Source organism: Carya illinoinensis, chromosome 6 (genome assembly GCF_018687715.1).
Source record: "Carya illinoinensis cultivar Pawnee chromosome 6, C.illinoinensisPawnee_v1, whole genome shotgun sequence".
Taxonomy (NCBI): Eukaryota; Viridiplantae; Streptophyta; class Magnoliopsida; order Fagales; family Juglandaceae; genus Carya; species Carya illinoinensis.
In genome coordinates this window covers 35261374-35282482 of record NC_056757.1, presented here as the reverse complement: position 1 = coordinate 35282482, position 21109 = coordinate 35261374, and the positions used below count along the sequence as shown (strand labels likewise).

Below are 21109 nucleotides of genomic sequence, written 5' to 3'. Positions count from 1 at the left end.
GTAAATTTGTGAATATCTTATGACAATTCTTTAGGAGATTCATCTTTTCCTTTTTAGGAGTTATTTCTTTCCTTATCTATTTCAGCATTGTAATTTATAAATAAACCCTTGTAAATCTATTTTTTGTATGAATGAGAAAAGTAAACTTTAGTTTTTCTAGATGTGCCAGGGCGTAATAAATACAGCTTACAACAAGGGTTGTTGTTGAAGAAAGGGAGACTTGTTCTAGTTCCTAATTCTTCTTTCAAAATGAAGATCCTTGACCATCCTCATGACAATCCTCAAGCTCGGCATGTTGGTTACAAGAAAACACTCCAGAAGGCTAGCAAGGAGTTTTATTGGCAAGGGAGGAGAGAGAGCTAATATTTGGACCTTGGTAAGAGAATGTGCAGTTTGTCAGACTACCAAGCATGAAACAGTGAAGTCAGCAGGACTTTTGCAGCTATTATCAATTCCTCATTCTCCTTTGTTGGATATAGTAATGGATTTTATTGGCCTTCCTCATTCCAATGGTTTTTCTATCATTCTTTCTATGATCGATAGACTAACTAAATTTGCTCACTTTTTTTCTCTGTCTCATCCATCTACAGCAGTTAAAGTGGCTCAGACTTTCTTCTTAGGGGTGTTTAAGCTTCATGGAATGCCTAAATCTATTGTGTTTGACAAAGATCCTATAGCTCAGCCTATCACCCATAATTTGATAGGCAAATTGAGAGCTTGAACAAGAATGTGGAAGGGTATTTGAGGTGTTACGTAAGTGGCAAGCCAAAAGAGTGGAGTAGCTAGCTTTCCATGGCAGAATGGTGCTACAATACGACACACCATTCTTCAATTAGGATGTCTCCTTTTGAAGCAATTTATGGTTATGCTCCTCCAAAGCTGATGACTTATGTGCTTGGAACAACTTCTAACGCAGCTATAGACCATCAATTGAGATCCAGAGATGAGCTATTATCCTTGTTGAAGGAAAACATCCAGAAGGCTTAGCAAAGAATGAAGTTTTTTGCTGATACCAAGAGAATAGAGAGAGAATTTCAGATAGGGGATTGGGTTTTCTTAAGACTTCAACCCTATAGACAAAACAATGTGGCTTTAAGGCACAATTTAAAGCTATCACCAAAATTTTTTTGGTCCATTTTAGGTGATTGAACGAATTGGATCAATGGCATACAGATTGGATTTGCCTAGCTCATCAAAGATTCACCTTGTTTTTCATGTTTCTTGTCTCAAAAAGAAACTTGGTCAGGGTGTTTCTCCTTCACCAGTACTTCCTCCAGCTGGTGTCCAAGGAAGGGTACAGCTTGAACCTGAAGTAATCATTGAAAGAATGATGAAGAAGGTGGGTAACCAAGCAGCAACCGAGGTCTTGGTCAAATGGGTTGGTGCCCCAATTGGAGATAGTTCCTGGGAAGTTTTATGGAAATTAAGGAACTTGTATCCATACCTTGTGGACAAGGTTCTTTGAAAGGGGAAGGAAGTGTTAAGGCCTTGAGGACAAGGTCCTTAAAGGGGTAGATAATGTAAGGTGCAGAAGGGAAACTGATCTTAGTTGGCTGGAATTTGTCTAAGTGTAGAAATGGGAAGCTTGCATCGAGAGGAAATAAAGGAACAAAACGGTGCATTAGCCACTTAAGTGAAATGGTGCACATTGAGGCTAACAGAATTAACGGCTTAGGGATTAAGTCTGTTTCTATACGACGTCGTTTAATTCACTATCTTCCTTCTATAAATAGGAATGTAATAACAAATGATATTCATTGAAAAATTTGCTTAATTCAGTTCTTTCTTGTAAGGAGGTTTTGGGTTCCTCGAAAACCCATTTCAAGAATCAATAACAGTAGGTTCTTGGTTTACATTTGGTTCTTGAGTGAGTGAGGTTACTGGGTTAGTCTTGTTGAGTACGTGAGTGTCTTTTTCATTCCCAACTTGGTATCTTAAAGATATCATTGTTATTCAACCTGAAAATTCTCAATCCTGTCCCCTTGGAATACGGGGGATACGAATTAAAATTAATTTCAGTTTGTTATTCCAATATCTTCTTTAAAGTAAGTAGTTTGCTTTTGTCTTCTCGAATATGAGAGTTCAAAATGTGCATTGGGGCTTAGCTAGGTAGGATCATAATTTCTTGTTCTCTAGGATTAACTAGAGCTAATCGCTCTCTCTTTTAAGGATTTAGGTTATGTAATTTTGTGAATGGGATCCTTCAATATTTGTTAGGAAGGAGAAGTTTTTGATATTTAGCATAATTAATATTTCTGAAGAAGTTTCAATTGTTGTAGTTAATTTGAGTTTTTCCTATGGCTGTTACAGACTATTAGCGTTTCTTTTGATAAGAGAGTTGAAATGTGTATTCATGTTTATCCTATCTGGGAAAAAAACAAAAACAAAATAGGACCAATGGCTGAAGATCATAGATTTATATTTTTAGTATTGATATCTATGTTATATTAGTCTGCATGCATGCCATCATTACTCAATTAAGATTTGAAGCATAAATTGGTAATTTGTTTGTGGTACATGCATCTATGCACCCTTAAACTATTAATATCGATTGATACAGGAGATAGATTGACTACTAACATAGGTTTATTGAGGTTCTTTATGGAGATGCAAATTATATATGCTTGTGTGATTCAGTTACGTACTTTGCTGCTATTTGCCTATCACGAGAGTTCCGGTGGCCATGGGTATTTCTAAATCAAGGCTTTTGCATGTCTTTGTGGATTGAGCTATTAAGACCAATTTAGACATATTTTCTTTTTGATAAGTAAATTAAAACTTTGATAAGTAATTTAGGAATATCTTCAGAACTTGACGTTATTTTTCCTATCCCCTTGAAAGGTGATAAAGTTGCTCTAACACTACTTGGAGATTGAATTATATATTAAAAAGAAGGATTACTTTTTTTTGATAAATATAAAAAGAAGGATTACTTAGAGCTTGCATTTCAGATGTCTCTTTAATTCCAGATCAGTCTCTCCTATTAAAGGGGTAGGCTACCTGTGTCTACTGAGATTTGAGATAGTTGAAGCATGCATTAGATCTTAATTACATATTATCTGGAGAGAGAGAGAGAGAGAGAGAGAGAGAGAGAGAGAGAGAGAGCATTGACTAAAGCCAGTATAGAAGGACAGGGTGATGGTGAGTACTTCTCAATATGCTTCTTAATTATAGTTCCCCAATATATATATATATGCTAACGAGTTTATCTTAAAGGATCCAATTAAATGCATTAATCTAGCACTCATTCAATCTATGGGGAAGAAGAAAATTCATTAAATGGTTTTACTGGAAAAACCTTCACCAAAATTAGAGACAAAACTTAATATATAAAGCTTGTGATAACAGTTTTCCATGAGAGTTCATCATAAATCCCTACAAAATTGTTGACTTCCTCCTGCTATTGATCTATACTTGTACTGATATTTTAATTCCATATCTTACCTAAATTGAGAATCCTTTTAAAATGAAGCCAGTACTCTTTCTAACAACTAAATTAAAAGATATGTTTAGAAGTGTCATTAGCATAATTATGATAAATATATAATTAATACTTTTATGATGGACAGGAGATATATTGATTTAAAAGTGCCATAAGTGAGATTTTTTTTACCAATAAAAAAAGAAACGAAAAGAATTGCAATAAGTGAAACTGACTGATACTTGTCGAGTTGTTAGGAATCCATGCATGAGTTAGTTGACTAAGCTATAACACTTAGGACCGTTTGGAAATTTCGAATATCTTAATATATTTATGAATAGTAATGAAATAGTTTGGATTAAGATGTTTTATTATATTTTAGGAAATGAGAGAGAAAAATTTGAATAAAAATATTATAAAATTAAAATATTGTTTGAATTTTTTTAATATTTTTTTAAAATTTGAAAAAGTAGTATTATTTTTTGTGTTTTGCTTGAGAATTTGATAAAGTTGTAATAATTAGTTACTAATTGGATGAAAAAATTGAAAATTTGAAATTGAAAAGTATTTTGTATTTGAGTGATATTTGAAAAGAAAATATCTGAAAATACTTGAGATGTGTTGTCAACGGGGCCTTATTTTCAGTACTATAGTGCAAGTGATCAAGACATTGTGATTGAAAATCAAAGATTGGTTAAGCATCATTTCTTAGAGAATGAATCCCAATCATGTTATTTCGGCTTGTTGACAGCGCGCGGCTTGCTACTTCTAGTGATCATTTTCACATGTCCGGTTGTCTCAACATTTCATCAGCCAGTCACTACCTACACCCACTAGGGCCATAGGATGTAAGCCCCACAACCCAAAGCGATGAAGAACAAATAGAATATCTACCCTAGTACTCACTCTATTGACCAAACACAGAATTAATACACGTACATAGATTTAAAGATCATAATCAAGAATAAAATCCTAGAATGAAAATTGACAAGTTTGCTTTTGTCCTGGTATTCTTGTGTGAATCAATTCTTTAAAGCAAAATTTATTAGTTTTCTTACAAGATCCATTAATCCTAAAACCTCCCAATATTAGTTGACATATATCAGAGCTACGTCTCTCTAGCTCTACATTGCTATCATTACAGTGTGTCTACGAGCTAAATTGCTTTAGAACTGTGATTGAGTCCGAAAAAGTGAAAGCATGGTGATCCAAAAGTTCATTCTTATATATATATATATATATATATATATATATATATATTAATCAGTAAATAGGAATTTTATAAAAATTAGGTGAAGCCAAGTACAAGGACATACATGAACCACACCTATAAACAAAAAATTAAAAATTAAAAAAAGAAAAAAGAAAAAGAGTTCATTCTTATATGTGCAATTGGATTCGTGTATTAGAGACTTGATGCAAGAAAAATTGATAGAGTTACAGCTTATCACAATTTTAACACAATTATTACTAGAAAAATAAAATTTTCAGTACTTTTAAACTGTTGATTATCGAATGATATGTTTGAACTAAAGTAAAAAAATTATTTTTTAATGCTAGTTGTGTTAAAGTAGTAACCCTATCCTTGCTCCTTGATGCAGCTATAAGAGCTAGCATTGGCACAAATGCCAGTTCATCTTCAAAATTTGAAGAAATAGAGATGAAATCATCTGCATGGAGTAGTCACATGCTAGTGACTTCAAATATGAGCTACAGTATATCTAAGTGTTTCTTCATATTTGAAGATGTACAGTTTATCAGTTTATCTTCAAAAGTGATATTTTATAAAATATCAGACCCTACTGCTCATAACTGCTTTGATATATTAAGATCTACTTGTATATTATACTTGGTCATGTATATTAGGTTCACATATCAGTCTTCAAGAATAAATTGGTTTTATAAATTAGGTTGAGAAAAAAAATTAGTTGGGAAACAATAATTTAAGTAAAAATTAAATTATTAATTAACATGTGATTAGTGTAGTTGCAAAATATGAAAAAAAAAATATAAATATTATTATTAAAAAAATATTATTATATTATTATTTTGACTAATCCAATGTGCGGTTATGGTTTGAATGGTTTTAAATTTAAGGAAAAGACGTACTTTTAGCTAAATTTTGGAGATCACTTTGATGAAACAAATGCTTTTGCTCTAACGATGAGTTGCATGACATTGTGATTGGTTGTGGTAATCATGAAAATGCTATTTCTAAAAAAATATAGTGAACAAGCTCAATTAAGACATATTGGTTCGTATGGATCAATTAAGATAATGACGTAAAGGTTACCAAATGCTGCCTAGTTTCCTTTTTTCTTTTTTCTTTTTTTCTTTTTTGGCAAATTTTACTACGAACAAGTTTGGTATGATGCAATTCATGTGAATGTATGCCATATGCTTTGAGGAAGACCTTGGCAATATGATGGGCATGCTATCCATGATGTGCATAGAACTACCTACACTTTTAAAATTAGAGAGTTAAAAATTGTTCTTTTACCTAGAAAAGAATAAAAGACCACCAAATTTTAATAAGGAGTAGTAATATTACAACGCGAGAAAGACTAAGTCCTATCAGATCTTGTACGGTTGTATTCCAAAATGAGTAGTTAAGATTATGATTGAAACTGATCGTAATCATTATAAAACATAATAACTTCTCTTTCTTACATGATGTGAGATCCCATTCATCACAATGTGTAGGATATTAGTTGTTGATCATGGGGGGTCCAATAAGATTAGTCATTGAATAAAAAGCCTTCATTCAGATGAAGGAGGGAGGCTTGGTGCTCATCACAGAGAGGAGCTAGAGGGTAATGAAAGAGCTAAAACTTGGGAAAGTTATGGTGCAATGGTTCATCAAAACCTTGGAGGAAAGCCGAAGGAGTGGGATGAAGGAGCTGTATGCAACGAAAAGGGAGGGTGACAGAAGCTTTATAGCGCAGAGGTGATCAAATGTCAAAGGAATTAGCTAGCCATTTAAAGTTAGTAAATTCTATACCTTGTACAGCTTTGACAGCTATCTTCTATATTTGTAATATTTTATTCTTTCCTTAATTAGGATATACTAGTTGTAGGCTATCTTTAGGCAAATCTGTATATGGTAGTTTAGCGATTTTTAAGGGCTGAAGATTAGCTTGTATTCGATATTTAAATGGAAACTCTCCACCGAGAGAAATACACTTTTTGCTCAAAGATCTCCAAGTTTATCATGGCATCAGAGCCACAATTACGAATTCTTACATGTCTCTTGTCCAACTCAGCCCTAGTTTAGTCTTTGTTCTTCTCACGTGTTTCTTGTTCTCAAGTCCAACTCAACCCTAGTTCAATCCCTTATTCTCGGTTATTCTTGATCAAGTTCTCTCGGCCTCATGTCTTGATCAATTAAGTATGATGCCTTCTTGGTTCATTTTAATGGCAAAAACTACTCAGCCTGGGCATTTCACTTCAAGATATTTGTCAAAGGCAAGGATCTATGGGGCCATGTTGATGGTAGTAACCCTGCTCTTGACAAAAACAAAGAAAAGGATCAGCACGCCAAGTGGGAGGTCAAGGATGTTCAAATCCATCAAATCCAACATCATCTTGAACCTTCAATCCTCCAAAACCGTAGCCAAGATGTGGACTTACCTTAAGAAGCTCTACAGTCAGCACAACACTACTCGTCGGTTCTAGCTTGAACATGACTTGGCCAATCTCCAATAGAACAATCTCTCTATCTCTGGTTTTTACTCTAGCTTCATGAATCTTTGGGCTGAATATACTGATATACCTTACCTCCCAAAGGTCTTAGTTTTGTTCAATCTGCCCATGAAACTACTAAGAGGGATCAATTTCTTATGAAATTAAGATCTGAATTTGAAGGCACAGGTCTAATCTTATGAATCGAGAACCTGTCCTCTCCTTGGATGCATGCCTCAATGATTTGTTTCGTGAGGAGCAGCACTTTCTCACTCAAACCACCATGGAACAACGTAGATCCACCTCTGTTCTCATGGCTTATGCAACACAAGGCAAGCCAAAAGGCAAGGATATGAGCACTATTTAGTGCTTTATTTGCAAAGGATTTGGCCATTTTGCTTTAAACTGTCGCAAAAAATTCTGCAACTATTGCAAAAAGGATGGCCATATTATCAAGGAATGCTCTACCTGACCCCCCAAGAGATCTAAAACAACATATACCACCTCAGTTGGCTCTTCTAGTACTAGTAATTATGTGGATACACCACCTCTGACACAAAGTGCTCCTGCTCCTTTTCAACCCGTGACCCTGAAATGATTCAACAAATGCTCATTTTTGCATTCTCCACTTTAGGACTCTTAGGCCCTTCTCTACATCACCTCCTTGGTACTTTGATTCTGAGGCTTCCCATTATATGACAAATAATGTTTATTTCCTTACCAATATAAACAAATATTTTGGAAATCTCAAGATTCATACTGTTGATGGGCAACCATTTACCTATCACGGCCACCAATGATGATTCTCCTTCAATAACCAATGTCTTTTTCTCTCTTGATCTTACCACTAATCTCGTTTCTATTGGTCAATTAGTTGACAATAATTGTAAAGTGGAATTCTCTAAATCTGGTTATGTTGTGCAGGATCAACAATCAGGGAAGATGATCGCGAGGGGGCCTAAAGTTGGACGTCTTTTCCCACTCCAATTTCCTTTGTATCCATGTTTCTCTTTGCCCTTTGTCACTTATAATTCTGCTCATGTTGATTACCAAGCATGGCATAAGCATCTTTGTACTTCACGATTTGCTAAATTCTGATTTACTTGGGAATAAAGGGTTACCATCTCTTAGTGCTATTCAATTTGATTGCAATTCTTGTCAACTTAGCAAAAAGTAAAACTCTGCCATTTCCCAGTCACACACCAAAAGCAATCTAGTTTTTTTATATGATACATAGTGATGTGTGGGGTATGGCACCGGTTACTTCTCATGCCAATTACAAATACTTCGTCACTTTTATTGACAACTATAGTTGTTTCAGGTGGATTTATTTCCTGCATTCTAAAGATGAAGTATTTTCTATTTTTAATCTCTTTCATGCTTATATTCAGACCCAATTTTCTACCAATATCAAAATCCTTTGCTCTAACAATGGGGGTAAGTACATGTCTCATTTGTTTCAAGAATTTCTGTAAACTAATGTCATAATCTCTCAACGGTCTTGTCCTTCAACCCCCAACAAAATGGGGTGGCTGAAAGAAAGAACCGTCACCTTCTCGATGTTGTCCACACCCTCTTTTAGAGTCATATATGCCCTATCAATTCTGGTGTGAAGCTCTCTCCACTGCTTTTCACCTCATCAACAGATTGCCTTCTCCCTCATTGAACCACGTCTCTCCTTACACTCGGTTATTTGGTCACACTCCAAATTATTCTAACCTTCGTACATTTAGTTGTGTGTGCTATGTTCATCTTCCTACACACGAATGCACAAAACTCACAGCTTAGTCAATCCAATGTGCCTTTCTAGGATATTTTGTAAACCATAAAGGTTTCTTTTGCTATGATCTAAATCTACGTTGTATTCAGGTTTCTAGAAATGTGATCTTTCTAGAAAACCAATATTTAATCTCCACTCCCCACGATCCCCTTTCTCATTCATTTTTTGTTTTTCCCTTGTTTACTAACTCTTCTGCAGATCCTGTACCTTCTAAATCTCTCATAGTGTATCAATGATGCTCCTCCACCACATCAAATCAAACTTCCACACCTCCCGACCCCCTCAAGTTCATTCCCAGACTACTGATCCTGTTCCAGCAACTACACCTACACCTCTCAGACAAAGTACTCGGGTTCATAGACCGCTAGATAGGTTTGATTTCACCCCTCCTTTATCCTTGACAGCCACCTTGTCTTCTACTCCTATTCCTTCATCTTATAAGCAAGCAATGGAGCATGAGTGTTGGCGGAAAGCTATTGAAACAAAACTTCTAGCACTTTAAGAAAACCAAACTTGGGATGTTGTTCCATGTTCCCCAACCGTGAAACCCCTTGGCAATAAGTTGGTGTTTTCTATATATCAAGCTTCGTTCCGATGGATCCATAAACTATAACAAGGCTCAATTGGTGGTCCTTAGCAACAAGCAAGAGTATGGCCTAGACTATGATGAAACCTTCGCACCAATAGCCAAGATGCCCACAGTGCGAACCATACTAGCTCAACTGCATCTCAATCATGGCCTTTACATCAAATGAATTTTAAGAACACATTCCTACACGGTGATCTCAAGGAGGAAGTTTACATTAAGCTTCACTCTAGTATGCCTACTTCCTCACCTAATGATGTTTGCAAACTAAAATGCTCATATGGTTTGAAGCAAACACCAAGAGTATGGTTTGAAAAGTTTCGATCCACTCTCCTTGGCTTTTCCTTCACTTAAGAGTCAATATGACTCCTCCCTTTTTCTACAGAGGACATCTAAGGGCATAGTTGTTCTCTTTGTTTATGTGAACAACATTGTTGTCACTGGTTTCAATATGGAGCGCATCTCTGAGATTAAAAAATTATTGCATTCTACTTTCCACATGAAAGACCTTGCCCTACTCACCTACTTCTTGGGGTTAGAGGTGCATCATCGGCCTCAAGGTATCTTCTTGAATCAGCACAAGTAAATTCAGGATCTGGTTCAGTTAGCTAGACTCTCAGACACTAGTTTTGTTGACACCCCCATAGAACTTAATGTGAAGTATTGACATGACGAAGGGAAGCTTCTTGAGGATCCTACTCTCTATCAAAACCTGGTTGGTAGTCTTATCTATCTAACAATCACCCGACCGAACATCTCTCATACTGTCCACCTATCAACAAGTTCATGCAAGCCCCTCGGCATATCCACCAATCCACAGTCCAACGTATCATTCGATACATCTTTGGCACACCTAGTCATGGTTTATTTTTCCCTACTGGTTCTTCACTCCAGCTACAAGCCTACAGTGACGTGGGCCGGCTGCCCAGACATGAGGAAATCTACTATCAGATGGTGTATGTTTCTTGGTGATGCACTTATCTCTTCGAAATGTAAGAAACAGGACTATGTCTCCAAATCATCAACTGAGGTAGAGTACCGAGCCATGTTTGTTGCATGCTCCGAGATCATTTGGCTGCGTGGTCTCCTCACAAAGCTTGGTTTCTCCCAAGTTCAACCTACTCCATTACATGCTGACAACACTGGTACCATCCAAATTGCAACCAACCTTGTCTACCACGAATGCACAAAGCACACAAAGGTTGATTGCCACTCCAACTGAGAGGTCTATGACCACCAGGTTATCACCCTCCCACATATCTCCACTACTCTACAGACTGAGGATGTGTTCACCAAATTCATGACATGTCAACGCCATAATTTCCTTGTTAAAAATTGATGCTTGTAGATTTACCAGCAATTTGAAAGGGGATGTCAAAGGAATTAGCTGGCCATTTAAAGTCACATTTTATACCTTGTACAGCTTTTACAGCTATCTTCTATACTTGTAAATCTTTTATTCTTTCCTTAATTAGGATATACTAGCTATAGGCTATCTTTAGGCAAATCTGTATATGGTAGTTTAGTTGTTTTTAAGAGCTAAAGATTAGCTTGAATTTGATATATAAATGGGAATTCTCCACTAAGAGAAATAAACTTTTTGCTCAAAGATCTCTAAATTTATCACTAGGAATCTTATACAAGTTAGATATGGAGATTGTGTATGATCATGTTAACTGGGAGTTCTTGCTCTAAGTAATGTTACTCATAATTCTAATTCTCATCATCCTCTCATCTTCTCATAATGTAGCATTAGATGATTCGAAACTATTTATTATATTTCACTAGTGAACCTATCATCTAATTGTCAGATTTGGCTAAATAATCCATTTGAGGTGCTTCCTTCTCATTATATAGAAATAATTACATAGATAAGATTGAGAATTCAAATTTGAATCTCAACAAACTACATCTTTATCTCTATCTAATCTCAACAAACTAAATCTTTATCTCTATCTAAACTAATATGATTTTATCCTATCTAAATATGTACAAGTTGAATTTAAATACAAGATAACTATTAGAAAACATATCTATTAGGAGACTGCCACATCCTAAGAAAAGAAAACCCTAGTTTCCTTTGATACCCTCCCTCAAATTGATGCGTGAGTCAACTAGCAGCAATTTGCTAACTAGATATTGATGTCGTTGTCGAGTTAAAGTTTTGTTGAAGATATCAGCTACTTGGTGTTCAGTTGGCACATGAGAGAGAATGATAGCTTTAGACTCATAAGCATCTTGGATATAGTGACAATCAACCTCGATGTGCTTCGTACGTTCATAAAAAACTGGATTGGCTACAATTTGAATGGCACTTGTATTATCACCATGAAAAGGTGTGGGATGTGTTTGTGCAAACCCAAGTTCTAAAAGAATACCACGCAACCACATGATTTCTGAACATGCGGCAAACATTGCCCTATATTCAACTTCTATAGATGATTTAGATACACAATCTTGCTTCTTACACTTCCAAGAGATAAGCGAATCCCCAAGGAAGACACACCATCCAGTAGTAGAACGTCGAGAGTCTGGACAAGCTGTCCAATCTGCATCACTATAGACAGTCAAGTGAAGAGAATAACCCTTAGGAAAAAATAGTCCACGATTAGGAGTCCCAAGTAGATAACGAATAATCTGACGAACAGCTACCAAATGAAGATGTCGAAGTGAATCCTTGAACTTACTAACAGTGTGGACAGCATAAAAGATATCAAGAAGCGTGATGGTGAGATAAATCAAGCTGCCAACTAACTTACGATATAAGGTAGGATCTGGGAGTAGTTCGCCTTCATCTTTTCTATACTTAGGACTATCAACTGGAGTAGTATCTTCCAATTTCAACAAATTACATCTTTATCTCTATCTAATCTCAACAAACTAAATCTTTATCTCTATCTAAACTAATCTGATTTTATCCTATCTAAATATGTATAAGTTGAATTTAAATACAAGATAACTATTAGAAAACATATCTATTAGGAGACTGCCACATCTTAAGAAAAGAAAACCCTAGTTTCCTTTGATACTAATACCACATCATGAGATGATAAGAGGATGATGAGAAAATGAATGATGAATAGATTTGTTGTCTTACTATATGTGCTTGGGAGGTGCTGTTTTGGGGAGAAATTGTGCTTATGGATTAGATTGTGTACTTCAATAGTGAGGTTTTCAATATTGGTGAATAGTAGCCCAAATTGTTTCTTTAATAGCTCCTGAGGCCTAAGATAAGGAGATCCTTTGTCCCCACTCCTATTTGTTCTTGTCATGGAGATACTTAGCAAAATGATTCTAGCCTTGGTGAATAGTAGATTTATTAAGGGATTCTTGGTGGGTGATCCTAATAGGGGCACTATTAACCTATCTCATTTATTATTTGCAGACGATACACTTATTTTTGGTGAGGCAGAACAAAATCAAGTTCAAACATTAGGGCATTATTACTTTGTTTTAAAGAGCATTCGGCTTGAAAGTGAATTTTCATAAATCAGAATTGGTGCTAGTGGATAGTGTTTGCAACATCAAGCAACTGACTTGTATCCTTGGATGTAAGGTTTCCTCTCTTCCTATGAATTACATTGGTCTTCCTTTGAGGACAGTTGCAAGATCTATATCGATTTGAGATATAGTGGTGGAGAAGATTCATGAGCATGGATTGGTAGGTTGGAAGAGATTATCGTTAGGTTTGGTAACTAAGTTCAAATACAAAATTCTTATCTTATTTCATCATTACAACTTTTCCAAATTCTCATACAGAATATAATAAATAATTCAATTTTTACAAATCCCAAATTAATTTTTTCAAATTTCAAAACAATAATAATATTAAAATATAATATTTTAAACTTTAATCTAAAATCAAAAATTTTCATCTCTCTCCCCAAACCTAACCTATATCTCTCAAGAGGTGGTAGGATCACCCTTATCAAAAGTATTCTTTCTAATCTACCAACGTATTTTTTATCTGTATTCCCAATTTCAACAAGTGTGGCAAACCATATTGAGAAGTTGTAATATGACTTTCTTTGGAATGGAATAGGAGAAGAATTCAAGTATCATCTAGTCAAGTGGGATAAGGTATGCTCTCCAGTCTCTTCAGGTGGGTTGGGCATTAGAAATTTGAGGGTCTTCAATTGAGCCTTGCTTGGAAAGTGGTTGTGGAGATATAATACTAAATCAGAAGCCCTATAGAAGTCAGTGATGAATTGCAAATTTTTTTGGGGGGAAGGGGTGGGCGCACTAGAGAGGTTCACAGGATTTATGGAATGGGTGTTTGGAAACACATTTGAAAAGGGTGGGGGGTCTTTAATCAGCATACTAGAATGGTGTTGCGTGATGGATCTAGAATAAAATTATGGACTAACCTATGGTGTGGAGACCAAGTCTTAAAGGATTCATTTCCATCAGTTTTTAAGATTGCAAGTGAGAAAGACGCATCAATGGTTAATTGCATGGACTTATCTAGGGACCTAGTCCAGTGGAACGTGAATTTCACTAGAGTCAACCAAGATTGGGAAGTTGGCAGCATTGAGGAGTTCTTTGGTCTTCTATACACCATGATGCCAAGAACCCAAGGAGCAGACAAGATGTGGTGGATTCCCACCGCTATAGGTACATTCTCGATTTTCTCTTTCTATAAGTCTCTTACACAATCACAAAATACGGAATTCCCATGGGGAAAGATATGGTAAAACAAGACACCTCCCAAAGGGTTATTTTTTGTACAGACAACAGAATTAGGTAAGATCTTGATGACAAATAATCAACAGAGATATATGGTGATCATCGTAGATTGGTGTTACATGTGTAGCAAAACTGGTGAAATTGTGGATAATTTACTGTTGCATTGTGAGATGGCCAGGATGTTATGGAATGAAGTGTTTAATAGAATGGACTTAGCTTGGGTTATGCCTACCACAGTGACAGAGCTCATGGCCAGTGGGATGAATATACAAGGTCTCCCACAAATCTCAATAGTGTGGAAAATGGCCCTGATTTGTATCACGTGGTGCATATGAAAGGAGCGAAATGACCGGACATTGGAAGACAATGAGCACTCACTAGAAGAACTTAGATTATTTTTTGTTAGTACTATTTTTCTTTGAGCTATAACTGTAGATTTTCGTGGTCTTTATTTTCATGATTTTCTTGTTTCTATTGCTTCTCTCTAAATAGGTGTGACCTTATATATACCATCTTATGTACTTAGATTATACCTATTCATATCAATATAATGGTTTACTTATTAAAAAAAAAAAAAAAAGATTTACAATTCCTCTAAATCCTTAACATTGTTCTTAAATCATTCCATTGTAGGTGGCATAGCTCAAATCCATTGTTCTTAGATCATTCAATTGTAGGTAACATAGCTCAAATCCCATATTTCTGTCTGAAATTTATCTATAATACCATTTGTAAGGACTCAAGAAAAGTCCAAGCCAAATCTAGTATTATACTTTAAAAAGATTAGTTAAGGTTATAATTGTAGACCATTGGAGTAATTATAAACTGCAAAAACTTCTCCCTATTAAACAATAAGAAATTTCACTCACTACTATTTTGTACTAAATTCGGGGTCTTAGAAGTACTAGTTTTCTTCTCTTGATCAAGTTTGAGAAGAAAGTAACCAAAAGGATCTAGTGCATACGTTGGCTGTTAATTAATAGAAACTTTGTTATATATATATAGTCTTACCTAAAAAAGGAAAACAAAATTATTGTTATATCTCTCATTTGCCATAATGTTAACAACCCAAAGAAAGTGATATCCACGCACGTGTTTATACTTTCATAAGACTAGTACTCCTCAAGGTTGCAATTGGAGCTCATTAAAATTATTATAAAGCTCCATTTTTTACTCAGTAAGGAACCAATGTCGTACTTAGTATTTTTTTTTATCGGTGGTACTTAATTAGTACTTTTATGATCGTAACATTCTATCATCCTTCAAAGTTCAACATCCAAAGTGGTCTACGCTGGCATGATGATATTAGCTCTTTTTCTTTCTACAGCCCTAATCACCTATATATTAGTAGTCAAAGAGTTTTAATAATATCCTCATAGGAAACCAATTATTACGGATCCAAAGAAAACATTAGCCATATCTATGCTTGCCCGCTTTGTCTAAAATGGTCAATGTTTTTATCGAACTTTCTAAAATCATAATAGAACAATAATATCCTCCTATGAAACCAGTTATCAAGGATCCAAAGAAAACATTAGTCATATCGATCTCCGGCGCGCTTAGTCTAAATTAGTCAATACTTTTTACAAAACCTTTTTAAAGCATAATAAAACTAAGTTCCACTTCGAAAAGGGAAAACCAATGTGACTTGGCACTTACAAAATTGCTAGATCTAACTTATGGACTATCTATAAGTAGAGTTTTAATACTCCTAATTAGTAAAATTCCTAGCAATCATATTTGGTCATATAGAGCCTTCAGTTGGAGGACGTTTACGGTTGCATGTGGGCAAATGCAGTTTGATTCCAGTGTAACTAACGAAGGCTATGTTTCTTCATGAGATATATGTCTTTTTGATAGGTATGTTTCTTTAGATATGGTCATGATCATGGGCTTCAAGAGGAGTAGGATTTTTCATTCAATGATGATCATGATTCGGTAGATATATCGGAAAGCACGACTAATATAGGTACCACAGAACAGTTTGGGAACCAAGCATGCAGCATCAGTAATTAATATATATGACAATGAAAAATAGTAGAACTACGAATTGCAAGGGAGATGACCTTTCTGCACTAGGAAACTATATATGCAGGTTCATAGCTAGTATAAATTTCTCCCCAAAATCTCATATCCTAAAAAATTAGCTTGGAAGTACTCGATTTTTGCATGCATTAGTGAATAGTTCTCAAACTAATTCATGATGTTAACATGTGCATATGACTATAAAACACAGGAAAGGCACTAATTATTAAGAAGGCTCAAACCTAAACAAGAAGCTAATTGCAATTAAATATATAGGACATGCATTAATTGAGGATGTCAAGAAGACATGCAACACTTGGCTTCATTATAAAGATGAATAATCTCTTTATGTTTAAAAAGCACGTACTTTTCACTTGCATTTCGTTTGAAGATTGCTTTCTGAATAATTCTTTACCAAAAGCGATAATTAGAATATGATGAGGTTGGACTTCATGTTGCTTTGTCGAACTCATGAAATCATCACTCCACTTCTGTTTGCAATGCCTATATATAGCTAGCTAGGCCTCGGGTTTTCTTTGTGAATAGCCCGGAACATTGGTGTCAGTTAATGCAACTGATCTAAACCAAATGTTCTAATTCCAAAATATGTTCTTATACATCGGCCCATCATGATATCATTCATTTGGATATACATAGATACTCTATATTTTATGAAGACGTTCGTATAGATATTTAGTCAACATATTAGTAGCTAGGACAACATAAGTGAATTGAATTAGGAGGAAATACAAAAAGACAAACGTCAAATACTCGTGATTTGATTCATTAACGAAAAACTTGAAACGTCTACTGAAGTTTTACAGTAATTTAATGTTACACTAAACATGCATGGGGAAAATCAAGTATTAATTATAAGTTAGTAGGCAGTAATTAGCAATATCACAAGGAAAAAAAAAATAGTTGGCTTCTAGCTAGCACCGCAGAATAAGTAGCAGCAACACACGTCAAACCCTTATGGGTGGCATTAGCGTCTCTCTCTTTCTATCCCGCATGGAAACTGGGCTCTATGTAATTTGCAGAAACCGTAAGATTCTCTAGTACTTTTTTCTCTTTATTTGAGGTTTCACATGTAGATATATATATATATATATACTGCATTGTTTCAGGCATTCGTCTAGTTAGTTTAATCCTGTTACTTGGTCAAGGGATCTTTCGTGGCTTTCCGGAAGTGATAAAAGCATGAACGAGAAGATCTAAACGTGTAAACGGTTATTTTGCTATAAGAAGAAACTATATTGCTTTTCTATAAGTAGAAAGGTTGCTGAGATAGAGAAAAACCTTGAGCTGGCGTAGTCGAAGAGTTTTCCAGTAGAAGAAAAGACTATGAGTCCTATTTCAGCATCGCAGAGAGTCGAGAGCTCCAGAGCCTTCTTAAACAGCCCCCTCCTCCTCTTAGAGAAAGTTACCTGCCTGGCCGTCGTGTTATCGATCCTCTTGATCTGAATTTTCTTTCTCGTCATTTTCCCGGAAAAATCATCCGACCCTATACATCACACTAATCAAATTGTTAGTCCAAACTAGTATTCCGGAAAGAGGTCGCTTTTAAATGGAAAATTTTTAAAAGAGACGCACAAAATGATACGTATAGAAAAATACGAAAGAGATCAAGTCTCAATAGGTTTGAATCAGATGGTATAGGGGAGATCAAAACTGTACTTGCACCAAAGGGGGGTAATTTTCTTTCATAAAGTAATCGAGGATCTGGAATGTGAATCATAAAGAAAATCATAAAAGAAGAAGAAGCAAGAAGTAACCTTTACACAAAATCTAAGTGACAGCAAAATAACCAGTTTTTTTCCACACACACAGTATAATCATAAAGAATCAAACTTGATTTTCAATCCCAAAAAATTAAGAAGGGAAATAACAAAATCAAAGCTACTCTTCACACAAAAAGTCGATAATCCAGCAGATCCCCCACAAGTCTTCTAGTAAGAAAGCATTTCCTTAAATGGAAAACGTAGAGAGAGAGAGAGAGAGAGAGAGAGAGAGAGAGAGAGAGAGAGATTGATATGTAGGGGAAGATCAATAGACGAAAATAGAAACATGGGTTTTGCAAAAAAGAAAGAGAGAGGGGGGGGGGGGGGGGGGGGGGGGGGGGGACAAAGCGCGGAACTTTGGCAAATGTAACCACAAATCTGAAACCAACCCTAATTTGCAGCAATACCGTGGGGGCCGGTGAAGAAGAAGGATACCAATGAACCCTAGGAAACCAAGCTCATTGAGTTCACAAATTGCAAAGAGTATAGTGGTGGGAGATATAGAGATCAACTGGTGTCATATCTCATCGTTGCACTTATCTTTCTTTCCTTCCTTACTTTTCAAGGTCGTTGTCGTTTGTAGCGCTGTTGACAGCAGTATCAGATACAAGATGCCACCAATGGGTTATTGCCACCAATGGTTGAGAGAGCCTGTGTTTGAGAATGAGAACAAGATTAAACCCATTTTCTCTCTCTTTTTTTCTTTCTGTTTTTGTTTTCTGGGACCAACCTCTCATCCTAAATGCGTCCTGAGATCAAAAACAGTAAGAATCCTTATGTGGCCAAACAGAGGCCAGGGTTTCTCATCTTTTGGAAATCTCTATTCGTATTCGTATAAGTCAAGTGATGAAAAAAAGTGAAAGGGATGCGGGGAGCATCCATAGTCGTAGATTATATAAAATCTTGAAATCGTGAGTGAGTTCTGAACATATGAAAATGACTTTTTTCTTTTCTCTTTTATTTAATGGGATTATTCTTATTTTTATATGGTGATTGTTGCTTTTCGTACAAATGGCCAGGCCCCATCGCTGACAGAAATCATGGCATGCTGGTACCCTCGTACCCGTCGTGTCTCCCACCACAGTCCTCATTTGGAAGTTATAAAAAAAACTAATAAATAAGAATAAAGAAATATTTCTCTCTTTTCTTTTCTTTTTTTTATCTTTTCTTTAACTTAAAAAAATATTCTCTCTTTAGAAATTAATGCAAAAAAACCAAAAAACCCACAAATATTAAATTTTCTCCATTTCAATTAACTTTTATCTGTGTTTTGTTTTCAATTCATAGTTAAATAATAATCGACTACTTTAAGTACGGCCTGGGCCATTACGCGACTTTTCTGAGATTGTGTTTGGTTGGTGAATTAGATTCAATGCCTTTTAATTTATTTTAAATGAATTATTAATAAGATTTATTATATTTTTAAAACCGTACCCAATTTTTTTATATTTTTTAATTTAAAAAATTTAAATCTATCTCAATAAATTATATAAAATATTATTATTTATAACTCAACTCAATTACTCATTTTAACATCTAAATTGCATTTATTTCTTCCTTTACATTTTCTTTATAAAATATCTTATGAAATAACTATTTATTGAGTTATTTCATAAGATAACTATTTATCTTAAAAAAAATAGATTTAGTCAATGTAGATCTATTTCTGTTCCAAGTATTGGCCAAATAATAAGTTACGAGAAAGAAGATGGAATGTAGACATATCTAGTACTGTAGAGTTATATACTCTTAGCCATGTTTGAGATTATGTTCATCAAAAGAAAACTATAAAATTCCATTAATTAGCTTATAATAGTTTAGCCAGATGATGATTAATCAGAAAAAATAAAAAGGAAAAGAGCGTCTTGTTTGTTATGTTAGTTTCATGTGTTGGCATGATCTGTATACAACCAGTACTATTCGTCATGACCGGGAGAATTCATGATATATAATTATATGTACTTGAGATTTTAGAGGACTTAAAGCCCTTCAAGACATGCACTATTTTAGTCAATGGTGTTTGCTCCATTTGTGGATGGAGCTGAGGGGCATCTTTTTCTGATCATTTGCACATTGGAAAATAAAAAATGGTCGACATTATCTCAATATTGGCGAATTTAGATTGAATTGTTATTGTTATTATTATTATTTGGAAAGCATGCGGAAGACCAGTAGATAATCAATATGGTAGTGCAGCACAAAGTAAACCAAACTCAAATGAACATTACAATCAACCAAAGACAATATATGTAGTACAGTCCAACAGGAGTACCAATATCTGGTGCATGGAAACAAACTAACACAAGAGACAATATAGATCAGCGGAACACAAAGAAAGTGTCGGAATGAATTCTACTAAAGTCCAAGCCAAGCAAGCAGGCATTGAATAAGAGAATGATGCTCAAAGAGTAACAGTTCAGGGATTGTTGGATGAGTGAGTAGGGATCATGGGAATATCCTTGGGCAGTGTTGGGATGGTTGGCACTGGGGGCTTTGGAAGGTCAGGGAGATGAGGAAGAGTAGGCAATTTTGGCATTTCTGGATTCGGCACAGTCGGGATTTCAGGCTTAGGCAAAGTCGGGATTTCTGGTAATGGTGGCAGTTCAGTCTTCGGCAAAGTTGGCAGCTCAGGCTTTGGCAAATCGGGAAGTGGTGGCAACTCAGGCTTAGGAAGCTCTGGTATCTTCGGCAACGGTTCCTGCAAAAGGTGTCGAGCCCCTGCCAGGACTGTGCTGCAGCTCATCAATAACATAGCAGCGAGCAGCAGCTGTGAAATAGAGCAAGAAGGGAGGCGGTCTTGAGCCATTGTTGGAACAGATGGAAGACACTCCAAGACAGATAAGAATGGCAGCTCTTTTTTCTTTTGCAAAGGGTGTTGAGTTTTCTTGGCACAATGACAATGCTTCATAGGCCAAGGGTTTTAATAGAAGGGGAGGTAGGGCAGAATGGGTTGGTTGGTGAGAAAGTTTTGCTGTAGTTTGTTCAACTTCTTACCTATATGCAACGTGTACAAGTTCCGTGATCATCATCATTTTATAGTATAACATATGTGGGTACCAGAATCAGATTACTCGAAACTTTTCAACTGCTGAAGCTTTTATTTATTGCCTTTTCGACATAAGGAATTTGATTCCTTTCGGCAGTTGAGC

General features: G+C 35.6%; 2 protein-coding genes across 10 annotated transcripts in view; both read right to left on the bottom strand.

Moving 5' to 3' along the window:
* The window catches only part of LOC122313682 (MADS-box protein JOINTLESS-like), a 32787-nt gene extending 13988 nt beyond the window's left edge, over positions 1-18799 (bottom strand). For 2 of the 9 annotated variants that reach the window (XM_043128862.1, XM_043128863.1), the window contains exons 1-2: positions 18350-18791; positions 17479-17683 (exon numbers count right to left, since the gene is read on the bottom strand). In XM_043128862.1, coding sequence (XP_042984796.1) covers positions 17479-17660 — 182 coding nt within the window. In that variant the 5' untranslated portion in view covers positions 17661-17683; positions 18350-18791. Of the gene's footprint in view, positions 1-17478; positions 17696-18349 lie in introns of all 9 variants that reach the window. The other 7 variants (XR_006243466.1, XM_043128861.1, XM_043128860.1 and 4 more) reach the window with 7 other exon arrangements.
* A 1364-nt stretch (positions 18800-20163) lies between these two features.
* On the bottom strand, positions 20164-20867 carry LOC122313753 (protein PELPK1-like). Its single transcript, XM_043128966.1, has one exon. The coding sequence runs from the start codon at positions 20764-20766 to the stop codon at positions 20377-20379; it is 390 nt and encodes a 129-aa protein (XP_042984900.1). The 5' UTR covers positions 20767-20867; the 3' UTR covers positions 20164-20376.
* Between the last annotated feature and the right edge of the window lie 242 nt (positions 20868-21109).

What these genes read in the sequence shown, in the direction of transcription:
- LOC122313753 (XM_043128966.1), bottom strand. Translation starts at nt 20,766, where the DNA reads ATGGCTCAAGACCGCCTCCCTTCTTGCTCTATTTCACAGCTGCTGCTC.